This window comes from Penaeus monodon, chromosome 15, assembly GCF_015228065.2.
Source record: "Penaeus monodon isolate SGIC_2016 chromosome 15, NSTDA_Pmon_1, whole genome shotgun sequence".
NCBI classification, from domain to species: domain Eukaryota; kingdom Metazoa; phylum Arthropoda; class Malacostraca; order Decapoda; family Penaeidae; genus Penaeus; species Penaeus monodon.
Genome location: NC_051400.1, coordinates 40391731 through 40391940, shown reverse-complemented (window position 1 = coordinate 40391940; position 210 = coordinate 40391731). Strand labels below are relative to the sequence as shown.

General features: G+C 52.4%; 1 protein-coding gene across 4 annotated transcripts in view; it reads left to right on the top strand.

The window, feature by feature from the left end:
* Positions 1-210, top strand: part of LOC119582042 (organic cation transporter protein-like) — a 12568-nt gene that overhangs the window by 4115 nt on the left and 8243 nt on the right. For 2 of the 4 annotated variants that reach the window (XM_037930283.1, XM_037930281.1), the window contains exon 2: positions 42-178. In XM_037930283.1, the coding sequence (XP_037786211.1) occupies positions 97-178 (82 nt within the window). In that variant the 5' untranslated portion in view covers positions 42-96. The remainder of the gene's footprint in view (positions 1-41; positions 179-210) is intronic. The other 2 variants (XM_037930285.1, XM_037930284.1) reach the window with 2 other exon arrangements.

The following is a 210-nucleotide window of genomic DNA, read 5'->3' as shown; positions in this document are numbered from 1 at the left end:
TCTCTTCATCAGGCCATTTACCTAGACCATATACTTATCAGGTATGTCGGAGTGACCTTTGCTGAGTGCTGACCGGCCTTGATCACGTGACCTGAGATGGCGAAGCGACTCGATGACGTCATGTCCCGCCTGGGGACCGGCCGCTGGAATCTCCTGCACATCATCTCCCTCTCTTACTGTAAGTTGCAAATGCGAGAAAGGATTAGAGGG